Source organism: Esox lucius, chromosome 20 (assembly GCF_011004845.1).
Source record: "Esox lucius isolate fEsoLuc1 chromosome 20, fEsoLuc1.pri, whole genome shotgun sequence".
NCBI lineage: Eukaryota > Metazoa > Chordata > Actinopteri > Esociformes > Esocidae > Esox > Esox lucius.
Genome location: NC_047588.1, coordinates 5,957,904 through 5,982,081, shown reverse-complemented (window position 1 = coordinate 5,982,081; position 24,178 = coordinate 5,957,904). Strand labels below are relative to the sequence as shown.

Genomic DNA, 24,178 nt, shown 5'->3' with positions numbered 1-24,178 from the left:
TGCTCTGCACAGGTTAAGCCTTAACTGTGCAGTGCCAGAATGTTGCTGAATTCAAGCTGTTCTGCATGGAAGAGTGGGCCAAAGATCCTCCACAGCATTACTTAACCCAGGCCTTTATTTATATACAATTATTTTCATAAAAAAGGTTGCCTATAAACGAACAAGATTAACACACAGCATCAATAAAGTGTTGATCAATGAAGATGCAATCTGAAGAATGAAGATGCAATCTGCAATGAAAAGTGATTCCACATACTTCTAATGTGTATCTACGCTAGTTTGGTTTCCAGTGTGAATCAGGTACACATGCCAGTCGAATTCAAGATGGATGTACTGTTTTAAATTCTAGGAAGATCTCAGTTGCAAAACCTATTGGACAGTATCTCTCGCCTTTGACTTTCTCTTCCTATAGGTTTTAAGTAGACAAACGGTGAAGAGAGGAGAGTATGAATTTGAGATATTGCCTGGGTGCCTGTGTGTGTCTGAGTGGGCCATCGCCTGAGGACTGAGAGCGAGACACGGTTTCAACGGCAGGAAGTCAATAAAATAATGATGTGCCACATACCAAACCAGATAGCCAATTCAAAAAATTTAGCTTCTAGCATGGTTAACAGTTATCTCAATAGTCCATTATTTAACTAGCACCAACAATAATCACTAGTTGCCCTTCCGCCATCACTAGAGAAAGAAACAGTTGGAAACACAATTTATAGGTAAATTATTTTAAAAATCAGCCAATTGGCCTTGTAATGGTGACAATGTTACAAATATTAAGAGGAATTTATGCTTTGAATACAAATCTTGAATGATGATAGTTTATACATCTGTCCTAGCCACCTTGTTTTGAAGGAGCCCATACCTTATCCCCTTAATCCCTTATTCACCAAATTCAGAAATAATTTATTAAAGACATAAAGTACTAATATTTAGTTGAAATGTTGATCTCAGTGGAAGGTCTGATAATGTTCCTGTAAAAAAGGAAAATTTAAATGGCCAAAATCAAACGGGACAAATACTTTCTCACAGCACTGTATATAGAGATGCATACACACACACATACACAGAGACACATAAGAACACACACTCCTGATGTCACTTGCCGAGTGGTTAATATCTTTCCAAGGTCGGGCCTGACAAGGAATTCCAATGAGATTAAGTGTCATCAATGCGGCTTTAGCCCTTTTTTACTCATTGCTCTTGGAAAAGGCATTAAGAACCACAGCCGACCAAGGCCTTGGAGCTCGGCTGTGTTCCTTTAATGCTGGGTATATCTATCAGACGCCCCTTTCACATTCAGCCGCGATAAGAGCTACTAGACCAATGATTTTTAATACTCTACCAGGATACATTTCCACATCCCATCCCACAGGTGGCAGCACCGACCGGGTCATGGGTTATGGGCCGTGCTGAGCCAGGACGTCTTGGCAAATTGTGTTGTTTATTGTCAGTTCTGGAAAGAGTGCAGGCCAGAAGCCTCTAAGACAGCCGTTTGTTTGTTTGAGGTAATCTGTTTAGCTGGGTATGCCTTTTGTAATTTGCTTTTAGTATCTATTCATTTTGGGTCTCCGTCTTCTGCTTGGACTGGCTGACCATGAGGTAAGAGGCGATAGAGCTGGCCCTGGACTATGAGAAATGTTGCTGTCTCCCAGGTGCCGTATGTACATTCAACAGCCATTTGCATTTGTTGCCTCACGTACACATATCAACTCAGGTGAATGACCATGTAGATAGGCTTAGACATAACACACAACCAAGTGAGAAGACTAGCTATCAGTTTTGTAGCAGAGTTATTACAACTGTTGTTAAATATCTACTGAAATTCATGAACAAAAAATCTTATTGGTCTCTTGCAGTCTTTGGACATGCATGTCTGGAGGAGAGTCTCACTTCTATAACTCAGGGCTTTGACCAGCTCTCTTTTCTTCATTGCTATCTGCCCAATCTGTCAACGCAACAGCCCCCTACTCTTTCTCAATGTATAAAAGTACCTTTTTTGTAATACATTATTCTGGCTGCAGACGGCCATGATATGTTTGTGTGTGTGTGTGTGTGCGTACGTGTGTGTGTGTGTTTGTGTGTGTGTGGGGTGTGTGTGTGTGTGGCTTTTTCTATACATCAAGAGTGCTGATAATAGCTGCCCACGCACACAAATCTTAGAAATACACAAACAGCTTTATCTCAGAAAGAGATGCTCCTGATTCCATGCCTACAAAACTGCAAGTGTCATATTCAGTCTCTAATCACTCACCAGAGACCAGACTTTCAAACAATAATATACAAGGGAATAGTGGGATAGCTGAAGTTTCTTGAGTATCACACGGACTCTGTATTGGTTTATCCTAAAGAATGGAGATGCAAATGGCTTAGGAGAATCCTGTATGGCCCATTAGAATATGACATATTGCAGTTTAGTAGCTGAAAGGACTCTGATTTGAATCCTGAGCAGACAACATCAAAAAAATATTGTTGTGCCCTTGAGCAAGGGACTTGAAGTGCCCTTTGGGACCTTACATTTGTACGAAAAAAATTCAAAACATATACAGTATATTATTTGATAATTTATAGATTTATTTTTACAGCTGAAAACACATTTGATATGTGTAAAATATACCACAGTTAGATGACATAATACACTAAAACAGGGACCTGTGAGCATGAGCACACTTTCACAACTACTGGCTGAAATTATAGAAAAACTCTGGAGTTCATCTTTAAACTGAAATGCTCCTCTTTTACATAACTCTGGATAAAGGCGTCTGACATGTAAAATGTTATGTGAATACAACATTAACAGTTCCCATTAAAAGTTAGCTTAATAACTTTTTTATGTTGTTTGCCAATAGTTTCGAAATGTGTGCTCATGAAAAACAATGGGCCCATGTTCTTTGCAGACTACAACATCAGATTGTGTACTGTGTCATCCATTCAATATGTCACATTTTGACAAAACTTCTTTGTATGATATTTTACAAATCCCATTTGGAAAATAGTGTGTTATTAATGTCTTGTGTTTAACATCCTGAACTACGTCTCCCATTGATTAAGTGTAAGATATTCTGTCAATAGTATTGTCTGAGTAATTTCCATTTCCCCCTTTCAATTCAAAAAGTTAAACGTATTCCAATTTTATTTCATTTATTAAAAAAAGCTCCCAGATGGACCAGAAGTCTCAGGGGCTTTTATGTAGAGCCAAAAAAAATTGTCCTCATACACGTTGATCTAACTGACTTCCTGTTTTGAACGTTCAGTTTGGAAAACACCAGAACAGCTTGTTTCGTATGCCTAGAAGGAAGACATGCTGCCATTTTCAATTCTCCAGGGCCAGTTGGAAGTGGCTTCGAAGAGACATCGTCATAGGCACAATTTGATACTACAAAACTGGGGAGAGGATTACAATAAACAACAACAAAATAAAAATGTATTGAGAAAGTAACAAGAGAACTGTAATTTCTCTGTACTTCCAGAACTGATAGCAATTTAAACTGACAGACCCCCAACCTGATCTCAGTATTATTTGGCGAACCCTTGAGCCATGACGCTTAGCCCAGGTCAGGGTTCAGGATCTAACTAGGAGGAACTTGACATTACATGCCACAGGAGGACCAACGTCCTCACAGGAACTGCCTACACCTTCTGTACTGTAGAATAGATTGTCTGCTCATCTTTGCATACCCCTGCATTCTCTTATCGTACCCTCTCTCTTTCGATTTGACACCCTGTTCGTCTTCAATCTATTCTCATCTCTCCCCTTTCTTTTTGGCCACCTCCATCATATCTCTGGCTTCCGAGGTGCTTCCTCCAGTGCTCACCCCACATGTCACGATTAATGGTTGACACTGATAGATCCATCAAATATGTTTTGTTTGCAGTGCTGAGTTGGTAATATGGGTCCTGTCAATGCGTCAGGATGCATTGGGCGAGCCCCCTTTCACAACCAATTTAACACCTTGTTCTTCCTTGGGAGCGATGAGCAATTCACTGTGTGCCCCATCCCCCTCCTGGCCAACTCAAAGTCCAACTACACCCAAGCTACTAATTTAATTACAATAGCAGATTGCATAGGTCGATTCAATTCATTTCAATTAGGCCTAATTGAACCAGTCAGATCAAATTTTACTCATCTCCTATACAAGCCATCCGTTTCATTTTAGTTAATCTCGCCTCATTTCAAATAGGGTAAACACGTCATAATATACCGCCATGCAGATATATGATTGACTGATTATGCTGTAATAGCTTATGTAAATACAAGTAAAAACATCAGTCAAATACCAACCACTCCTTGTACAGTACAAGAGTACCAGAGCCCCTTACTTTAGTCGTATTTATGCACATTGTTGTCCAGAATCGGTCAACAGGTGTGTGTGTGTGTGTTTGCACGTGTTGTGTGTGTGTGTGTGTGTGGGGGGGGGGGGGGGCACGTGTGTGTGTGTTTACATGGGCTGACATTAACTGATATGTGTCCATATAACGTGATCCAAACGATTGGTATGTGGGCTATGAAGAAACTCTATACACATTAATTAGATCTCCGAAGTTATTTCACTCATCTACTATTTCATCAATTTTTTCGAGGAACGAATATCGAATAATTCACACCTGTGTCCTGTGCTGAAATGGTACGGCCCAAACAAAACTGTGCGTCGTCAGAGCTGGTGGTCGCAATCCTATCAAACGACGGCAGATCTCTTGACATAAGTTGAAGCTGAAGGAAATCTCCGAGGTGTTATGCTTTGGCAAAATCCAGTTATTGACATTGAGGAGACTTACCTATTTATTAGGATATTCGATACAAAATACCATTACGTATTCTATTATGATGCCCATTCTCCAGAAAATAAATAAGCGTTTCACACAAACTATTTTAGGTAGGCTAACTTGCTTATTCGTTTTGCATGCAATTGGCTACCTCCCCTTTCAACACGAATGCAAGGCATTATTTCACTGTAAATGACTTTACCTTTAAATCCAGTTGTCTCGCGGCCTCTCTTAATCCGATCAAGTGGCAGTAGGCTACTACTGCAGTCTATCTGTTCATCGCAGGGTATTTGGAAACCGTATGGAATAAAAGTTAGCCGGTACCGTTAGCTGTAGAGGTGCCCCCTTCCTACCATGCGATACAAATCCGAGAAGGAAAGAACTAAAACGGTTGTTTCGGTGATTAGCCTACATGTTTTTTTTGTACCCCCCCCTCCCCCCCTTCTTATACACCGGCCCGAAAGGAGCGGATACGGAGTGCACAGTTAATAAGCTAGTCTGGCTATGCAACAAACGTTTAATTTAAGCCTTACATAGTCATTCCTGGGTCCATGTTTTTTTTACAGGCAGGAAAGTTGGATTTCCATCAAGTTTACGAATTATTACCTTATGCTACGTTATATAATTTATGCATGTGATGGTTATTTATACAATTGATAAAAAAATATTTATACAATTGATAATTTTTTATCTCATGCAAATTAGACGATATGAGTCCTAATGTTCCCATTACATTTTGCGCATAAGTTACGGAGAGGGTTGAGATTCTTCTAAAGATTAGGCTATTCCTTTTAGGGAGGAATAGATGGTACTGGGAGGAAGGACCGTGGTGTTATGCAATTTTACTGTGATGGTGTCTTAAGCAGAGCTACTGACAGCAGTGTTGTCATCTTTGGATATGCACGTTTATGGTGACAGGAGACGCGAGCGCACACAGCTTTAAAAAAAAAATAAAAAAAAATAACAAACGTTAAATGAATGACCAATTTCCACATAAGCTCTCCAGACGACAATACTACTGATCGAATTGTGTCGTCCTTTCACACAAGCTGTGTGTGTACAGGATTAAATAGCATTTTGTCTCTTTTCTTTTCCTTTCATCATCAGCGAAGTAAAGATTAGAGGGTAGATTGTGAGAGCTCCCTTTAGAAGGCACAGGGGATCTTCATTCCTCTGCCTTTGTGATGATATTGATGATGATGATGGCCAAGTGGACAGTTTGATTTTTGTGTGGCGAGCTAGTTATAAAGAATCAATATTATATCAAGGGGTAACTTTCGTGATAAAGGACTATAGCCACTCTAGCTATTCATCATAAGTCTGTAGCAAGCAGATAGGTCAAAATAAATTATATTGCTCTAAAGAGTCTGTCTTCTTATCTCGCTATACCAGGGGAGTGGAGGACACGCCGATCGATACAGTAGCTGCGGTACACTCCTTGCAATTATCAATAGCTGATTTTGTCTTCCCGGGGTTGCATCTATTAATAGAAGGTAATAACAGCCTTTCGGACATAACTTCTAAGGGAATGATGAAATAAAAAGTTTGCTCGTTGGGTGACTTTGCTGTCAAGGAAAACCTCTTTTACTATAGAAAAAAAAAAGGGGGGGGGTCTTAAAATAAAGCCATAAGATCCTTTAATTATCAAAGTAGAACTAAGAATACATTATGTCACTTATAATTTCTGGGGATAAAAGACATCTCTAAGAATGCTGGCTAATATTATTCGTTTGCTTTGACTTATTATAGGCAACCGTTTCAGTAATAGGATTGAAGTGTAATAAATACATAATTTTATTTATGTAATTGTTCAGAATGATTTATGAATGCAATATATATATATATATATATATATATATATATATATATATATATACATATATATACATATATATACCATAAAAAATAACAAATCATTTAACATTACAAAAGATGCTGGTGTTAGAATAGTAGTTACAAAGGGAAAATGTCCATTCCTTTAAATTTCTTCAAAGAGGGAAGAGAGAATTTGATTACATTAGTTATTTGTTTAGTACATGATTATTTGTTCCCGTTTTCATATTTGATTAACAAAGTTTCTAAAACCGGGTAAAAAGTGAATGGACTAAGCCATACAGGGCCAGGCACATTGTGGCAACACAGGTGTCACCAGAACAACCATTCCTCTGAACAAACCCCTCCCCATTGCCCCCGTCCCACCCAAGAAGCCTGCTAGGCTAAAATGTAAATTACCATTTGACAGTAAATGTAGCAAGGGCATGTTTATTCTACACCAGAGAACAATGAGGAATACCAAAAAGCACACTAATGTTATTTCACACATGTTATTTCGCATGCTTGGTATTGCTTGGTTGTTAGCTAAAGTATTGAAAGTTACAAACCAAAAATTCTATACAGGCAAAACTCATGCAAAAAACGCTCTTTGTTTAGTTTTGAATTAAAGGGATACATCTGATCTACAGCACATGAACCATCATCACTCAAATGTAAAGTAACACGCGTTGTTAGTGTCAACATGTTTTCGATGTCGTCTTCAAACATGTAAATCAAAAACCTTTATGAAATATAGTCAATATTTCGCAAATAACTAATGTTAGAAATTATAGAACTTCTAAATCTAGTGAAATATAACTGACTGTAATTACCATCAACATCACCTTAGACACAAACTGATTCGGTTTCCTATATTAGGAAATATATGGCTATATGGTGCGAAATGGAATCGATAGCATATCGTGTAAAGCCTATGACTTGAACAGTAACGGTGTGGTACATCCTAGCGGCCGCTCAACGCAATGGGCTGAACCTAAGCCCGAGGTTTAACTATCTCACACACAGCGCAGTCCCCACACAAGGAGCAAAAGGCAAGGGCAACAACGGCTACATCAAACCTCTCGAGTACAGCTCCTGTAACGAACCATCAAGAGAAGTCAAAGATAACTTTCACGTACAAATATTGTGAGAACGAACATCGATTTGAATTAAAGACAATCTTAAGCTCTTTGGAATGAACTGGGAGCGTTGGCGAGCGACATACGGAAGACAGAAGGGACTTTGGAGAACGGTTTGAGACAAACGCGCAGCCGGGAGCAAAGCACTGCGAGGGGGAAGACCGCGTAGTCACTCAGTGCAAGTTGAGGTGCATTTTCTTTTTTTATGTATATATATATATATAAGGTCATTATACAATCGATAAACTGCTGTATAGACACAAGGAACTAATTCACAGTTGATAGCCTAACTCCAAGAAGGTGCGACGATTCTAAGACGCACAAGAAACTTTGAGAGGCAATACGAACCAGTACGTTCCTTGCTTACCAAAAGCTGTCAATCAACACAAACTTTTACAATTCGCTTGTACAACGGAACAGTATCATCAAGAAGCACTGGGAACAACTCATAAACATCCTCAAAAACTTTATCAGTCCCATCCGGTTTTAGCGGGTATCATCGACTGAGATCCAACGCCAAGGAGTTTATTTTAATGAAGATGCTGTCAGTTATATGAAGATTAAAAAACACTGAACAAATTCAGGGACTTAAGAACACTTTCATTTCCACACAGGCACATTCAGAAGTAGGCGACTCGGTTGTGGGACAAAAGTTGTCTAGCCAAATATAATGCAAGAAAAGATGGATGGAAAGCATGAGCATTAAGGTACGCTGTTCGAATCACGTCATCTAAAGTAGCCTACCACAAGTTCACCACCCAAGTGGAAAATACTACTTGAAAGCATGGCTGAAGTATGGGATACACGAAAGAAAAGCAACGCATCAATCAATCTCCTGCACTCGTGAAGCAAAGCTCCGCAGAAAAGGAGAAAAGCTGACCTTCCGCAACGTAGACCCCCCTGAGTGCTGGGCGTTACAATCGAGATTTGGTGTGTTGTTGGAGGAGGTGGGTAGCAAGAGAAGAAGAGAGACAGACAGTCGGAGAGTGAAGCAGCTAATTGCTTAGTCCGTCCCTTATTACCATATCCAGTGTGTGTCCGCTGGACTTCAGCCAATCCCCCGCACACAGTACTATTAATCGCAATGCATTATTCACTATCATAATTATATACCGACATGCGCAATCCACACAACAGCAACACCAGCTCATTTCCGTAATTTTTGCAACCAGACTATTTGTGAACATTTTTTTTCATTCGTTTGCTGCTGATGTATCTGCAAAAAGCAGAAACATCTCGCAGCATATCAGCAGCATGTCCCGCCGCAAGCAAGCGAAGCCACAGCATCTCAAGTCGGACGAGGATCCAACAATAGCCGGGGTAGTATCTGAAAATGGTAAGTAAACGTATGCTTTTATTGTCGGGTGGGACAATGTTGTTATACGTATATAGGCTACAAGTCAAAGTTATTGTCTTCTTCAAATACAAGCAGGCAACTTTCCCGGCTCATGATATTGTTATAATTTGTGTTTGAAAGGGTATGTTTTTCTTTCGATAAAACTTTATTATTTTGGTAGTTTGACCTATAATATACTCAAAATATGCCGGTCCCTGCAAAACATCATATGATTTATGCATTGCACTCCATAACCTATCCACCGCTTTTCCCAACGCAAACTATAGGGCTGGGAACTCTGTATTTACTTCATCCAATTATTAACCTGACTGTTTTATAATAGCATAGTCACCAGATGAAATATAGATATTTTCTTTAACAAAAAAAACACATTTAACGTCCAATGCCTATTTCCTACCGTTACTAGTGTAACATTTTATATTTCCAGTGTCAAATTTGGGCTTCAGCCACGTATTTAGTTTTACAAATACAATGCCTACCTCTTTACTCAAGTAGGCTACACATGAGATATCTAGTTTACAGATCGCTCCAGAAAGAAAGTTCTATAGGCTGTAGTCTTTGTATGAAAAGGCTAGACAGCTGTGTCTGGATTTTGTTGCTCATTTTATTATGAAATAATTTTAATCAAAATGGGAATTTCTTTAAACGCAACTTAGTGTCGATCCCTGTCTTTTTTCTGACACATACACAAAACTCTCTCTCCCTCTCTCTCTCGCGTTCTCTCTCCCTCTTTCTAACTCTCTCTTTCTCTAACACAGACATACACACAAATAATGATACACAAACAATTTGTAAAAATTGTAGGACTAATAGTAAGCTATGTATTGTAAACACCAGAACTAGATCCTGCTGAGGCCTAAACGGAATTGGATAACTTGGATACATTGCGTGCTTTGAAACAACGTTATCTTAATGAAAAGAGGACAGTATTTTTATTTTATTTATGTCAATTTACGGATAAGCTATTTTCCACTATCGATGCATTTTTTGCCATTCAAAGGAGGGAGCATATTCTGCGATAGATTAAGTGCAAAGCATGTTTTGTCATGGAAATGTTTTTGTTTACTCCCTCACATACATTTATCACAGTTGGTTTGTTTCCTATCGTTCCCAACGTATAAACGATCAGTTGACAGGGTTTGTCTTAGCCGTGTGAAAGGGGTCACTGTTTTTGTTAATCTGTGCTGCGCCTGCAGTGTAAAATCTTATAATTAGAAAACGAAACTGAATTATTTACTTAAAGCGCCCAAAAAATGCATATCAGTATATACTAATATTCCATCTGGACATTTTCAGAGTCCAAATAATAGTTTTCTTTTAATATATTTAATAGCAGTTTTGAGAATTTTTAAAAATAATAAACTCTGATTAGTGTAGAATCATTTTAATTGGTAGTATAAGTAGGGAAGCCTAAACTTCCATGGTTAGTTATTCAGTAAAAGTACATTTAATATTACATGAAATGTTCGTTTTATTATTAATTTGTAATTTCAGGAGTCCTGATCTGCAGACATAATTCATTTTAAAATAAGTATTTGCTTCTTATAAATGTACCTAAAATATCCTACCTGAATATATAGCCTAAATCCAATTTAACTGTGAAAGGTCTGATTCATTTAATGTTTTGCGCATTCACAATATTTGTTTTTCCCGATGCTGAACTAATGTTTTTCCTCTAAAGACTTTGGGTGTTGTCCAAATTCCAATTGCAATCCTAAGGGTTTTATAGTTATTTAAACAACATTCTGAATTGAACTACACCTTTTTCCACCTCTCTCTGTTAGATTTAAAACGAGTGCAATGAGTTAGTCAGCATTTCCTATTGACAACCCATAAAGCTTACGTGGTATTCCCAACAAATCACTGTCATTATATCCTATCTTGAACCATCGCTGACCAGCACATACAGCCTCCTTTCTCGCCTACTCCTGTAGGAACGAGAATAACGTGTGATGTCATCCCTAGGGACAAATAACGGTCTTCTTTCCGTGTGAAATTGTTAGGCTGACTGGGTCACAATGCTGACCATGGGCTGCAAATCATTATATCATACACACACGCACACGCGCGCGCACACACACGTATATATATACATATATATATATATATATATATATATATATATATATATATATATATGTACATATATATATGTGACATGAAACAAGATATATATATATATAGTTCGGATTGTCTTGCCATACATTACACAATGAATAGGTCAGTCAGTGTCACACTAAGTGAATGCAGATGATTGGATGATACATGATGTTTCAAATGTTCATTAGAGCTGATTTTGACAGGAGCAAATCCATTATACAAATATAACTGTTTACTATGTCAGGACCTGTGTATGTCAAGGACCAGGTATTTGAGAAAACATATTTTAAATAGTTTATATACTCCTTTTTTCAAAATACATACTTACTTTGAGTAAAATTTCATTTATTGATAATTTGGGCATTTATGCTGGGAACAGCGGAGGCTTTGGTTGTCATTGTCCAGATTGTGTTTAGAAGGTAATGGGTTGGTAACAGATGTTTAAGGCGTGTGTTTTAACATGATCTGTGTTAGTTGTATAGGAGGGTGAACGCTTTGGAGTCGAAGGCTTCTGTCATCCTTTTTACTCTTTTTAAATAGATGGAAGTCGAACCGAGTCTGAAGATCCCACACAGCCTCATGTACTTCACACATACACATCACACATGTGCGTACACACACACTGTACGTGATTGATCACACGAGAGGCCATAACATCAACATGTTAAGTTGATGTCGATCGCTACGCATGATGCATCTTGCTGTTGGACGAATACACTGAGTCTCCTGTCAGGGACACACATCGAAACGTTCTCCAACTTTGGACGGGAGGAGGCGACAGGCCAATTGATTCAATAGCGTAGTATGTCCATGAGAATCACTTTAAGTACATCAAACGGTTCATGTCATACAAAACATTTGATTTACCTATGACCAGTTTATGGCCACTTTGCCATTACTGACCACAACATTGATTACGGTGCTTGAACCAATGGCGAATGTTGTTGAAAGGAATTCAGTGAGTCTGGGCATCTTTCAATGGTTGTAAAAGGCTTAGTTTGTTCATTAGATCGTTCTGCACGTTGACGACCTGGTGTGTAACCTCAAAGTCGAAATACAAGGTGAACGTGGAGCTACGGCAAACAGGGACGCTGCACTAACAGTGTACATTTGTGTATCTGTGTGTGTACATTCTGTCTTGCTAAATTCCAACATCCAATATCGTGAGATAGATTTTTTGCAGGTTCGGTGCAAGTCGTGGAACTCTGATACGTCGCAGTTGCTTTCTGGTGCAGGAGCAATGCCCTCGTTTGTGTTACGCCTCCCGCCTACGACTAATTGGATTGGTCAGTTATTTAAATCCCGTAGTTGATTTGACCTTTTTTTGTCCGTAGGGCTTTCGTGGGGAGGTTACTTTGTTGTCCGGTGTAGCACATTAGGGCCCCTTTTTGTGTGGCAACCCTGAAAAGGTGGAATCGTGACCCCATCCCCCCTCCACCTCACCCCGAGGCCTCCCTGTGTCTTGCCCCGGGGGTGGCTGGTTAGAAGTGCTTTGACGGAGCTCGCTGACTTAACCTTTGCCTACCGCATTCTGCCAAGGGCTGCCTCTAGATGTCAAGCTCATAATGCTATTAGAACATCTGTGCCATTGACCTTGGTAGCGCGGCTTACCCATGTGCTAAAAAGTGTTACCAGTGACAGGTTTTCATCACACGGCGACTGCTTCCTCCTGGGTTTTGTCCCTTTGAGGTTCTTGCCCAGGGTAAAGGAAAAACATGCCCGGACACACACACAGACACACTCACGCAGCCACACGCACACTCACAACCACACACGGTGACACTGTCAACAGTTATTGTGGGATGATGTGCAATGCGCCACGCAAGTTCCGTAAAATACAACAGCTGAAGGGGAAAGTTTGGTAATCCTCTCCAGCACTTCCTAATGTCCAACCTGTTTTGGTGACAAGGCAGTGGGGGCAGCGCCCGGTAAACGTGACAGGAGTGGGGGGAAAGGAATGTAGGGGATGGAAGTAGGGAAGAGAAGACAGAGAATAGATACACGACAAGGCGGTGTGATGTATAGTGAGGTACCGTCCCGAAAGCAGTCACAACATTGTCTCTTATTCCACCACTTCCCCTCCAGCAAAGATTTCTTTGGCTTTTGTTTTAATCCTCTGGACCACCCAGCTATGACAGAGGTATCCCAGAAGAAGGCCCTTCAACGTGGCTGTCGTTTAATTACAACCCATAGCACTTGAAAACGCACGACGAGCGGCGTGCCCCTCGACGAAGGGGAGTTCGCAGACGTCGCGTCATCGGGAGAGAGCCGCCACTGTCGAGTACCTTGTCGCGTATGCTTCCGCAAATTGTTAGCGTTTAGGCTGGGGCCAGCGTCTGCATGGGCTGACAGAGGCCCCTCTTGTTGGAAGGGAGATAGGATATGACTGGGAGCTCTATGTTAGGACCTGTGGACTGAGAAGCTCTGCCGGTTGGGGCTACTACCACGTCGTTGGGTGGGATACGTCTGCCAGTGATATTAGGAAGACATGAGGAGCATCTTAAAACATGATGTGGAGGTCTCAACGTCACCACTGGCTCCGACACAGGAGAAGTCACCCGTGTGCGCGTCAGACAAAGGGGTGGCATTTGGGGAATTTGCGTTGCTTATTAGTCACGTGCGGGATGGCTGAAGCACAGACCGAAGGAAAGGTAAGATGGAAACAAATGACCACGTGGGTCAATTCAAACGGGAATTTCAACATGGTTAAACCCTGCCCCGATCCTCAACTGGTGTAGCTGCAGGTCTTAGTGATTCATCGCTCATTTAAGGGTACGATCACCGCTAAATGGGAATGGGCATGTCCAGCGACCTAATATTTAGACTGAGTCCTGACCTGGATTCGTTGGATAGAGGCCGCCCTGTCACAAGCTTGCGATATCACGAGAGATAGTGTTTTTCTAAGGCAAAGGGGAAGCATTTAAATTGGACAATGTCATTTCCTGAGTAAATTATTTGTTCCTAAGTACTTTGTGTGATGATGAGAATCCTCATTCATTTCACTCGTGCATGGAGTTTTTTCAAGTTCCAAGTGTGTGTGAGTGTGTGTGTGCACACGAACGCAAAGATGTGAGCACGTTTGCACGTACATGTGTACCTCACAGATAGCCTTTGTCTGTGTGTCTGTGTGTCTGTGTGTCTGTGTGTCTGTGTGTCTGTGTGTCTGTGTGTCTGTGTGTTTGTGTCTGTGTGTTTGTGTGTGTGTGTGGGGGGGGGGGGGGGGGGTGTGTGTGTGTGGGGGGGGTGTTAGGGGTGGAGGAGTGGCATGAGTTCGTGCCCTGTCTGGAAACAGTTAAGAATGGAGAGTTTGTAATTGCTCAATACGTCTCTCAATACACTTTCACAGAACCAGTGGAGAGCATGAATAAGTCGTCTGATATAATATGTCAGATTAGCGGTTTCAGCTAACATGCCAAAGATTGCTGAGTAAGATAGGGGATACAATGATTGGAAGTCCCACAATCCTTCTATTGATTGTGTTGAGCTTCATATTTGCATTTGACTAAGGGGACACTCTTAAAGGAATGAAAACCGCATTGGATTTTCCGATGCCTGCCTTTCTCATGCTATATGTGAATCAATATCCCCCCACCCCCCAACACCAATACACTGACACACACCCACAGCAACACTTGAGTGTGCACACACACAAACACACATCAAAAGTCCTGTCTGAGATGTAGAAAACCTATAAAGCAAATGTGCTTTATGCTTATATTTTCACAATATAGATGTATAGATGTATAGTTTGAATAAAATAAAAAAAAATCAAAGTCAAAAAGAAGAAAAAGAAAATCTGAATTTGGTGATATGTTGTTATGGTGGAATTGTGCCGAGTTGCACAATTTAGAAAAGGAAGGGATTGTTGAAAATGCTTTTGAATTAAATTCAATGTATATTATAGGTTATGAACACTTCGACCTCGGCAACGAAGAATTTTGGAGGCAATGAAATAGATTTTCAAGGAAATTTAGGAAAATATTTTTGATATCCAGCCTAGTTGTTGCAGGGGGAGTCATATATTTGTAGATTAGGATGCCAATATACGTGTCCTACAATAATTTACCTCGGAATTCAATCCCTTTCTGTAATTTTTGAAAAATACATATTTACATTATAAGAGAATGTCAGATCAAAATGTATCAACGTTTATGTTGAACATATTGGCATATACTGACAAAAACATTAATTATATAGCACATTATATGAAAACAAAAAGTAGGGAGTGACAATATTACCTGCCAAAATAAATGCTAACAACTAATCTGCCTGTAAAAATGGCTACTCATTTAGACTGACCTTTCACCCTTCAGTTATGGAAATGAGCCCCTCTATGTTTGTCGATCAGGGATATCTGCTTCAAATCATGTGTCATGGCTGTTTCCAATAACTCACCCCCTTTTCATAATTTTTTAAAATTGTATTTGGCTGTTGTGAAGTAAATAACTATTTCACAAATTGCACTCATAGGTTCATTTTATCCACATTGAAGCTGTGTAGCCGTAGATGCTGAACAGATCTTGTAGGAAAGAAATGATGTCTGGCTTTCAGTGCACGGCATGTTTGTACACATGTCCTTAACTTGATTTTGTGCGTCTTCATTTATGCCATTCTGTCACACCACGCGAGGAGAAATCAAATCATACCTGCAGCTGGCGTCGCTGTGCCTCTAGCGGGTCCCCGGGATGAGCTGAAAGCCTTTCCAAATGCTTTTCTCTTGATTATTAATTAAGTTAAAGACACCGGACACTGATAGTGCAAAGTGAAGTCGCCCCATTGGCCAGAAATTACAGGAAGAAGGATGAATTATTCCACTAACGACCCATTGAACCGACACGTAGGGGTCACGGGTTGCCGTGGAACGGGTCGGCGATGTGGTGCCCTTTAAAATGAGCTGAACCATAGAGCGTTATACTGTACGTAGGTTCTGTGTCCCTTTTTCTTGTGTTTATTGACCAACCTGCAGGCTCAAAAAATATGGAACGTTCACGGTAGATAGCGTACAGAAGAAAGAGAATGAGTGTTAACGGAAATTATCATGTTGGTAGGTTGTCTTTTACTTATTGGGGTGTGTGTGTGTGTAAGGAATTATGCCCTCACCATTCACAGCATATTTTGTGTTTAGGAGCACTTGTTCAATCTTTTACGGGGTGCTTACAATTTGTCCAAAATTGCTGAACAAAAAACTAAAACAATATTTTTCAGATGGAATACGGTGGTTTGTGTTGTGATTCTGAACGTGTCCTGAGGTTTGATATGTTTTTTCAATACAAAAAATACAGCAGAACCAGACTCTACACTGGGGCAAATGTTTGCCTAAACACTGCAAGCATCAACGTTCTTTCTTTCTACGTGCTCCCATTTGTCAACTCATGGCTTAGTGATTCCCTGGAGAAAAGCCATGTTCTTGGTTTTGCTTTGATTTTCTTTTCACCTGTGTTTGTTCCTATGCCCTCAAGAGGCATGAGCACATAAATACACTTTCAGTCTCTCTCTCTTTCACACACACACACACACACACACACACACACACACACACACACACACACACACACACACACACACACACACACACACACACACACACACACACACACACACACACACACAGAGTGTAGACCCTACTGCTGGCTGGCATTTTAAATGACAGATTTAAAACACTCTTTTATTGGGTTAGTGTTAGTTTATATAAAATAATAGATCATACCTGCATAATACCTTCATAATAATATTTCATACCACTCTTGTGATTATTCTTTAGTGAAAAGTCAATATATATGTATATCAATGTATATATAAATGCTTTTCGTTCATAAATTATCATTCAAGTTCCGTTATTCATTATCTTGCAACTGGAAGTAAATATGTTTGCCTTCCTTTTCTAGGCTGATAGAAACCCCTCTACAAAAATACCCTATAAGGTGGTCGGTGTCATGACATTTTGACATTTGCCTTTGTCACATTCCCACCCACTATTTCAGTCCTGTTTTTAAAAAAATAATTGGGGTAGAAGGAGCAAGATTTCTTTTTTTTTGTCTATAGGTGTCAAGTCATAGTGTTCTCTGAAGCAAAGCAGTCATGCAGTTGCCCATGTAACAGAGTTAGTAGCAAACTTTATGGGAATAATTAACAATGCCCTAACACACACACATTGCGCGCGTGCACACACACACACACACACGCTAAGCCATGCGTCCACTTGAACATGAAATAAAATAAATGAATAAGAGGGTCTGTTTTCATGGTTAAGACCATGTTTGAGTGAACATGCTTCCTTTCCTGGCATTTGATTTCAGTGCAAAGCAGTGGCTTCTAACATCTATGATTAAACACGCATAACTAATCAGAGAAATCTCTGCCATGGCACTAGTATGTCATTTGTTGTGTCTCATTTCAAAAAGGGATTCATGGGTAAAAAAAAATAAAACCAAAAGCTGCATGTTTCTCATTTAGATAGAGAATGCTTCTTATTTGAAAGGTTGAACAATTATAAGGTAGTCATTTATAGTAATGAGGATATTTTGGTCTCCCATCCACATTTTCCTTCCTGGTAAATTCTATGATACACTCGGAGAAATAAACAACAACAGCAACAACAAAATAATTTGAAATATATCCGTCTCATAGTAGAAAGCCACAGGCTTTCATATTGCATTGCAGCTAGTCACAAGGAGTTGCTAAAGGTTTAATATATTTATTGACTTATTCACTTTAGTTGCTGGGCTTATGTATTACCTTAGCAATGCTAAACGAGAGAGGCTCAGGCATTTGAAATTCAGGTGGAAATGACTGGTCTTGATAGCAGAGGAGAATCCTAATGGGCCCATCAAAGAGCTGATTTGTACCCAACAGACGAGGCAGCTGTGAATTGTATGAAATATTGGAAATCAATGGCTTCTATGGAATTTCATTAAGCGGCAGTATCCACAATTGATAGGCCCTCATAATTTGATGGATTGCACAAAGAAAATTATTAGCTGGCTCTATGGAGAGGGCTCGAATGCGCAAAACTGGGTCTTGAGAATTGGTGAACTAGGGCAATTTGTTCAAAGAAAAAAAGACGAGAATATCGATTCTGGTTATGTTAAAAGAAAGGAGAAAAAAAATCAAAGGTTAAATCTTTGCAGAGCTGCTCTGCAGAATATGTGTGGAAACTCTATTGATTATTTATTCATTAATTCTCCTTTTTTGTTTCCCTCCCATCACTCTGTCTTTCTCCCACCTTCGTCCATCCCCTTCTGCCCTCAGCCACAGGAGAAGTGCAGGATGACGCAGACAGCGGAAATGAGAGCCGCAGTGGGAGCGAGGAGACCCACGTGTGCGAAAAGTGTTGCGCTGAGTTCTTCAAGTGGTCTGACTTCTGCGAACACCTAACGAGCTGCACCAAGAACCCACTGGTGCTCATAGTGAACGAGAACGAGACTGAGCCCGACCCCTCCCAGGAGTACGTTGAGGAGCCGTCGCCCACACCGAGCTGCCCCAGTGACCAGGCAGACAGTGAGGATGCTGGGGAGGGCAGCAGTCACAGCCCTGTTGAGGGAGATGATGGTGCAGAGATAACCCCAGAGGCAGCCAGTGTCCTGGATGAGCCCATGGATCTGGAGCTGTCTCCTGAGAAATCTGTGGACCTCGAGGAGTGTGACGCCTCCCCGGAGTCAGATGGTGCCGCGCCTCAGCTGAACGACGCTGACCCGTCCTCAGCGACGAACTACAGCATGCCGAGCACCAATGTCACCCTGGAAACGCTGCATAGCACCCGCGTGGCTGTTGCCCAGTTCTCTCAGAGTGTCCGCGCCGCGGTGGCTGGGAGCGGGGTTTCCCCCATGGCAATCCCCATGATTTTGGACCAGTTGATGGCACTCCAGCAGCAGCAGATCCACCAACTTCAACTGATCGAACAGATCCGCAGTCAGGTGGCGTCCATACAAAGACAGCCCTCCATCATTCAGCCGGCCCTGGACCATCACCCCCACCACCACGCCACCATAGCCGGTTCCCAGGTGCCATCGTCCCCCTGCCTACCTGCCATGCCTGGGCAACTCCAGCAGCTGCACAGCTTCATCACTCCCCCTGTCCACCAGCTGTCCATTCGGTTGCCTTCCACGCTGGCGAGCCAGGGCTCCTCCTCGTCCCTCACCTCTTCAATAGACGGACCCATCCTCTCCCATTCCCAGCAGAGCAGCAGTCAGCAGTCTAACTCTTCGATGGCCAACTCCTCAACAAGCACCTCTTTCCCTCCTTCCAGTGGTAACACACTTTCGTCTCTAATGCCTACCTGCATGGCTTCAGTTGCACACAGCAGTGGCAGTGGGGGATCAGTATACACAGTTGGAGGAAGCATGAGCAGCAGCAGCAGTGGCGGTCCAGCTCTCCCGAGGAATTCCATCAGCCCCCCGGCACTAGGCCACAGCAGCCTTGTGACCACCAGTCCCTCCAATCTACCGCTGGTACCTCACAGTTCGCCCAGCAGTGTGATCTTCCCCAACCCGCTCGCCAGTATAGCTGCCACGGCCAACGCACTCGACCCGCTATCCGCTCTGATAAAGCACCGCAAGGGAAAGCCGCCTAACGTTTCAGTGTTTGAGACCAAGCCCAGCTCAGAGGATCCCTTCTTCAAGCATAAGTGTAGGTTCTGCGCTAAGGTGTTTGGCAGCGACAGTGCCCTGCAGATACACCTGCGCTCTCACACCGGCGAACGGCCCTTCAAGTGCAACATCTGTGGAAACCGGTTCTCCACCAAGGGCAATCTGAAGGTCCACTTCCAGAGGCATAAGGAGAAGTACCCGCACATCCAAATGAATCCTTATCCTGTGCCGGAATACCTGGATAATGTGCCGACAAGCTCAGGCATTCCGTATGGCATGTCCTTCCCCCCAGAGAAACCGGTGACCACCTGGCTGGACAGCAAACCTGTTCTCCCCACGGTCCCCACGTCAGCTGGGCTTCAGTTCCCCTCAACTCTTCCCAGCATGATGGGAGGCTATGGGGATTCCCCGAGCCTCACTCCCCTCAACCGATCACCACAGAGACCCTCTCCACCCTCCAGTGAGTGCGCCTCTCTGTCCCCTAATCTATTCACTGATGCCGGCCTGACCACCACCTCACAATCACCGCAACCCAAGTTAGTGGGGGAGATGCCACCGGTTCTGAAACCCGAGGGCATCCACCTGCCCCCAAACCTCCCCTCATCCAGGCCCGGGGAAAACACCACCACAACCACCACCGTTACTCAGGTGGTCCTCGCCACAACGGTCACCGCAACAACCTCCACTAACAGCTCCCAGAGCACCGAACCCATCATCGCCCCCACCTCCGTCTTCCACCCAGTTCTCCCCATGATCTCTGATCAGTTCAAGGCCAAGTTTCCATTCGGCGGCCTCCTGGACTCTATGCAAACGTCAGAGACCTCAAAGCTGCAGCAGCTGGTGGAGAACATAGACAAGAAGATGACCGACCCTAACCAGTGCGTCATCTGTCACCGAGTACTCAGCTGCCAGAGTGCCCTCAAGATGCACTACCGCATCCACACAGGGGAAAGGCCGTTCAAATGTAAGGTTTGTGGACGAGCGTTCACCACCAAGGGCAACCTGAAAACGCACTTCGGGGTCCACCGTTCCAAGCCCCCTCTACGGGTCCAACACTCCTGCCCCATATGCCAGAAGAAGTTCACAAATGCTGTGGTCCTGCAGCAGCACATTCGAATGCACATGGGTGGCCAGATTCCCAATACCCCCCTACCTGAAAGTCTCCAAGAGATGGACACCGACCTCTCCTTTGACGAGAAGAGCTTGGACGCCATGAGCAACTACGACGATGAGCTCCTAGATGAGATGGAGGCAGCCATGGAGGACGAGGCAGAGTTGAAGGAAGGCGAGATGTTGATAGACCCATCCAAACCTCTCCATCCTTATTCTGGGTTTTCCCCTGGTGGCTCCCCACCTACCTCTGTCATCTCCAGCATTGCTGCTCTGGAGAACCAGATGAAGATGATCGACTCCACTGTCAATATGAACCGTTCCTTTGGGCTGAAGCCCACGCAGAATGGAGGAAGTGCTGGATTTGGAGTGGAGAACGACTTCTTTAACAATGATTCGCTGTGTGCCTCAGGCGAACTAGAGGGCCAGAGTGTTGGGAGTCCGGCCCTGTCAGAATCCTCAGGGTCCATGCAGCCCCTCTCCCCAGCTCACAGTCATGCTGAAAGCCCTCACTCCAAGTCCCCAGCCCCACTCAACCATAACATCAGTACTGCAGCAGACGAGGGGTCTGAGAACCACGGCATGGCTACAGTGAAATCTGAGAAGTCAGACACTCCATCACCAGCACCTGTGTCTGAAGCTAATGGGGCACTGGACCTGACTGCTAGCATTACCCAGCACAGTAGGCATTTCATCAAGGAAGAGAACCACTTCAACATGATGTTCCTCAGCAGAGATAAAGGTACATTCAATTATACCACATTAATTTTGTATTTCATTTCCAAGGAAAATGAGTTGATGCAAATAAATAACATGAAATGTAAAAAACAAACACTGACATTAAAATAACCCATGTGACTTTGCTCCTAACTGAGTAATCTATTTTTTTCCCTCTCACTCTCTTTAGGACTAAGCAACTCCAGCCTGTTAAACACCGCCTCTAACATGATCAAAATGGAAATGAATGGGCACAGGCACAAGCCGATGTCCTTCAATGGCAGTCATCACATGCCAGTGGGCATCCAAGTACCCAATGCTGTGCCCCAGACCACCATGAGCCCCAGCATTACCCCGATGCTGGCGCCACCACCACCTCGACGCACCCCCAAGCAGCACAACTGCCACAATTGTGGGAAGAACTTCTCCTCAGCCAGTGCCCTGCAGATCCACGAACGCACACACACAGGAGAGAAACCATTTGGCTGTTCCATTTGCGGAAGGGCCTTTACAACTAAAGGCAACCTGAAGGTATGAGGCAGCTTAGTTGCTGTTCTTCAATGATTTTTTTTAAAGCCTTGACAATTGGATTCAGTGGAGATAATTGTAATGGTATGGTTAAAAAGGGTAGAAGAAAAATACACATGTTCGAATTTGAACATGAGAAAAAAAGACGAGAGGCTCTAGAATGATAATGTCTGTTCCTTGTGTTTCCTGTTGACTGAATGCAGGTGCACATGGGGACCCACATGTGGAACAACGCGCCAGCGCGTCGTGGACGCCGTCTCTCCGTGGAGAATCCCATGGCCTTGCTGGGCGGGGACGCCATGAAGTTCAGTGAGATGTTTCAGAAGGACCTGGCGGCGAGGGCCATGAACGTAGACCCTGGATTCTGGAATCAGTATGCCGCCGCCATCACCAACGGCCTGGCCATGAAGAACAACGAGATCTCTGTCATCCAGAACGGAGGCATCCCCCAGTTGCCCGCCAGCCTAGGGGGTGGAGGTCTGACCTCCCTGGGGGCAATGTCCGGAAGTATGGACCGTTTGGAGCGAGTGCGTGCTGGGAGCAGCCCTTCCATGACTGGGCTAGACAAAACAGCTATGGAGGTCGGGGCAGGACGGCCCTTCTCTAGATTTATGGACGAGAACAAAGAAATTGGGATAAATTAATGACATTATTATATAGTGAAAAACACTTTGAGGAAAAATGATAGTCCTACAAGAAGGAATAAACTGTTAATTCAGTTTGAACTCTTATGTACTATATTATGTACAGATTACATTTTTGTTTGGTTTTGGAAATATAATATTTAGTATTGGTTAGAGGTCTTTGCCTTTTGCCCTTTCACCCATCCTCCTTGATATTTTGATCATACAAAGAATTCTTTGTCACTTGTGTGAGAATATGTTGTCTTGCAAGATTTGCATGGTACTTATGGATTTCTATCCGTATGTTTGACTGCTTTTAAGGATTCTTTTCGATAATGAATATCTTGACTCAATTGTGATGGGCTAACTTCTTATTGTGAAAGAACTGAAATGATGCTGAGAAAGAAGTTATATGTGCATAGACTGTCTACCCATTGTAAGGCAATGAGACTGAAGAGCATTGGACATGTAGTGTTTCTGTGCTCGCCTACAATTTTTCTTTCCTCATGAAGTAGAAAACTTGAAAAAAATATTTGAACTATTTTAATCTTTACATTTAGTCTCCCAGCATTGTCTTATAATATTGTCATGTGTCTTTAGTATTTATGATATTGACAAAAAAGCGGGTATAAGAAAATATATTTAATGGCCCCAGCATTTTATTGATCCTTTTTTTCTAAACTGCAGACTTCACTTATAAATATCTCTTTCAATAAATACATCATGTCGGAGACAAATTGTGAAGTTTTATTTGGATATCAACCAAGACCATGTGAAACATGTCTTGTGCACAGTGAAGAAGCTGAGATATCTAAAGCTGCTATTATCACAAACCTGCTTTTAATCTTTTTTTTAAGAAGAAAAAAAAGATATCCTTTGAAAGAACTACATATGTATATAAATACAGACAAAATCTAAAACAGGTATGCATATTTTGTATCATGAAAATAGACATCATGAGTTCAGAGTATTTGTCATGTTTGTGAATGCACTTTTTCAACAAGACGTTTTGTCTGTGACTTATCGTTAACCTTTTGACTGAGCTATCTATCACGTGTTGTTTTAATTGTTTTCAGCGTACCATTCCTACTATTTGCAGAGTCGGGCCTCTGGTATGGCAACTTATGCTGCTCCTCAGAGTACCACCTCATCCACTCAATCAAATTCTTCTCCAATAAAAAAGAGAGAACAGGTCGCTTGTGTTTGACTTGTCTCCTTCTCTGCACTTTCTGTTGGTATTCATTAGTATTACTATTATTTGCTGATGGTACTCATTACCATTATTTTTATTTGCTAATGGTATTCCTTATTATTAGTAATATTTGCTGTTGATATTTAATGTTAATACTATTATTTTATTTTTTTGTGGAGGTTGGTAGGGGTTTGCTTGGATGTTCTATTTCTTGTCTTTTTAAGGCTGTGATATATATTGAAGTCTTCAAAATGGTT

The 24,178-nt window shown here is 42.1% G+C and overlaps 1 protein-coding gene and 1 long non-coding RNA gene across 3 annotated transcripts in view; one reads left to right on the top strand and one right to left on the bottom strand.

The window, feature by feature from the left end:
• Positions 1-5,154, bottom strand: part of LOC105028216 — a 45,751-nt gene extending 40,597 nt beyond the window's left edge. Inside the window, exon 1 of the long non-coding RNA XR_002195668.2 lies at positions 4,961-5,154. This is a non-coding gene — a long non-coding RNA (uncharacterized LOC105028216). The remainder of the gene's footprint in view (positions 1-4,960) is intronic.
• A 2,195-nt stretch (positions 5,155-7,349) lies between these two features.
• On the top strand, positions 7,350-23,923 carry sall3a (spalt-like transcription factor 3a). Of its 2 annotated transcripts, none has more exons than XM_020040656.3 (4): positions 7,350-9,045; positions 18,415-21,603; positions 21,769-22,109; positions 22,299-22,515. In XM_020040656.3, the coding sequence occupies exons 1-4, from the start codon at positions 8,964-8,966 to the stop codon at positions 22,407-22,409; spliced, it is 3,723 nt and encodes a 1,240-aa protein (XP_019896215.1). In that variant the 5' UTR covers positions 7,350-8,963; the 3' UTR covers positions 22,410-22,515. The 2 variants fall into 2 exon arrangements, with proteins under 2 accessions (XP_019896215.1, XP_010899092.1); XM_010900790.4 differs by having other exon boundaries at positions 7,351-9,045; positions 22,310-23,923.
• The last annotated feature ends 255 nt before the right edge of the window (positions 23,924-24,178 follow it).